This window comes from Nestor notabilis, unplaced genomic scaffold (genome assembly GCF_000696875.1).
Source record: "Nestor notabilis isolate BGI_N333 unplaced genomic scaffold, ASM69687v1 scaffold20103, whole genome shotgun sequence".
Taxonomy (NCBI): domain Eukaryota; kingdom Metazoa; phylum Chordata; class Aves; order Psittaciformes; family Psittacidae; genus Nestor; species Nestor notabilis.
In genome coordinates, this window is record NW_009920946.1 from 7,584 (window position 1) to 9,498 (window position 1,915).

At 46.1% G+C, this 1,915-nt stretch overlaps 1 protein-coding gene across 1 annotated transcript in view; it reads left to right on the forward strand.

Annotated features, from left to right (window-relative positions):
* Nucleotides 1-401: 401 nt before the first annotated feature.
* Nucleotides 402-1,915, forward strand: part of PRLH (prolactin releasing hormone) — a 2,072-nt gene continuing 558 nt past the window's right edge. Inside the window, exon 1 of the mRNA XM_010010918.1 lies at nt 402-573. Within this exon, the coding sequence (XP_010009220.1) occupies nt 426-573 (148 nt within the window). The 5' untranslated portion in view covers nt 402-425. The remainder of the gene's footprint in view (nt 574-1,915) is intronic.

Sequence of the window (1,915 nt, forward strand, 5' to 3'; positions counted from 1 at the left end):
GTGTAAAATGCAAATGTTAGACATATTTTGCAAGTGAGGAAAGGATGAAAGACAGTGGCTAAAACACACTTGGTGGCCAGTGCCCCTGCTCATACAGGGGGCCACACAGAAAGTCAGAAGCAAGCTCAGGGCCAGGACTCGAGTGTCCTGTGCAGCCAGGACAGAGGCTTTGACTGGTGGTGAGAAAACCCCTCTGGTTGCAGAGTTACCTCAGTAGGTGGCTCACTGCGTACCCTTTGCCTTCAAATAGAAATACCCAGGACAGCCCCAGCACCAGTGTTTCACAGAACTGAGTTGTGAAATGGCTCTGATAGATGGAAACACCCCGTTACAATCGATACCTTCCTTTACCTTGAGAGCTTTAACTCGTAATGTGTTTCCCATGTTCACTTGTCTCCTCACAGCCTTCCCACCGCTGCTCCACCATGTGGCATCCAATCTCGTGGACATTGCATGCCCAGTGGTCACCAAAGCACTTAAAGATGGTCACTGTCTACCTGCTGGTGCTCCTGGTATCGCTCAGCTTTGCTTCAGGACACAGCAGACCATTTAAACATCAGATTGACAACAGGAGTAAGTATGAGCATCACCTGATGAAATGCAATGGACTTAACTCGTATTTTTGGCTGTGTTCTGTGGAGCTGCAATAGTTCAAAACTACTTCTATATAGTAAGAAGAAAGCAAGGGCCAGAAGCTTAAGTTTGCTCTACAGACATCTTAATTTCTGTCTGGAACCACGAGCTGTCTCAAAGTCAAAATACAAGTCAATGGTTGAAGTGTCTCCATTTAGAGATGCTGTGAGGAATCAAGGCTGACCCGGGGGGTACAATACTGTATCATCCGAGTAAAAGCTAACACACAGGCCAACAGGGTTTTGAGGAAAATCTGTATCAGGAAGTCTCATCTTCCCCCAGGGAGCAAAGGCTGGTAATTGTATGTGGCGTGGGGGAGAGGAGGTGTGGGGAGTGAGGCACATGTCTCAGTGGGACACCTTTCCCCATTAAAGAGGATTAGCGATGGTGGGAATCTTAGTTTTTATGTACCCAGGTGAAGAAAGTGACATTGTTTGGGTGCTGGTGGGCAGGAGGAGGTTAAATGTGGTGTGGGAAGACTTCAAACATGCACTTATGGAGAAACGTACAGCCAAAGGGGATTTTTTATTCTCTCTGTTCATGCATCAAAACGCACAGGGGAAAATCCTGCTGCCCTGCCTGAAACTTTCATAGGACTTAGATGATATATAATGCACTTCAATTCAAATGTATTCCTGTTTCTGACAGTCCTTTGGAACGATTTGACATTTCCTTGGGGTGACATCATCTCCAGCACTTCATAGGTATTTCTTTTTGCTGTATCTTAGTCTTTTAGTATAACACATACCCCTCTCCACACCCGCTCTAAATCTAGATGAGACTATCAAAATAAGAAAGTCAGGTATAAGTGCACTTCAGATGCTTTCAAAGAAAAAAAGTAATCCATGGAAACAACTTCCCAAAGAACAAGAACTAGGTTTTTATGCTTTCATCTCACAGGAGCCCCTCTGCAGTCCGGTGGATTTGTTAGTCTATAGAGATAGCGTACCTGGTGCCTATAGCAGAGATTGAGCTGGACAGTTGGACTTCAGGTCTTCAGCTAAGAGAAGAGAGTTTAAAAATGGTGGAGTTACTATGGTGTTTGTATCCTGCACTGATACCTCTTCCAAGGTTCAGATCAGTTTTAAAGCATCCTGTGCCCTCCTGAATCTGATGGCTTACGTTAGGTTACAAGGAATCTGGAGTGGGACTTTTGACAAGGGCCTGTAGTGACAGGACAAGGGGAATGGCTTTAACCTGACAGAGGGGAGATTGAGATGAGATCTTAGGGAGAAGCTCTTCCCTGTGGGGGTGCTGAGGCTGTGGCTGGCCCCCCCCCGGC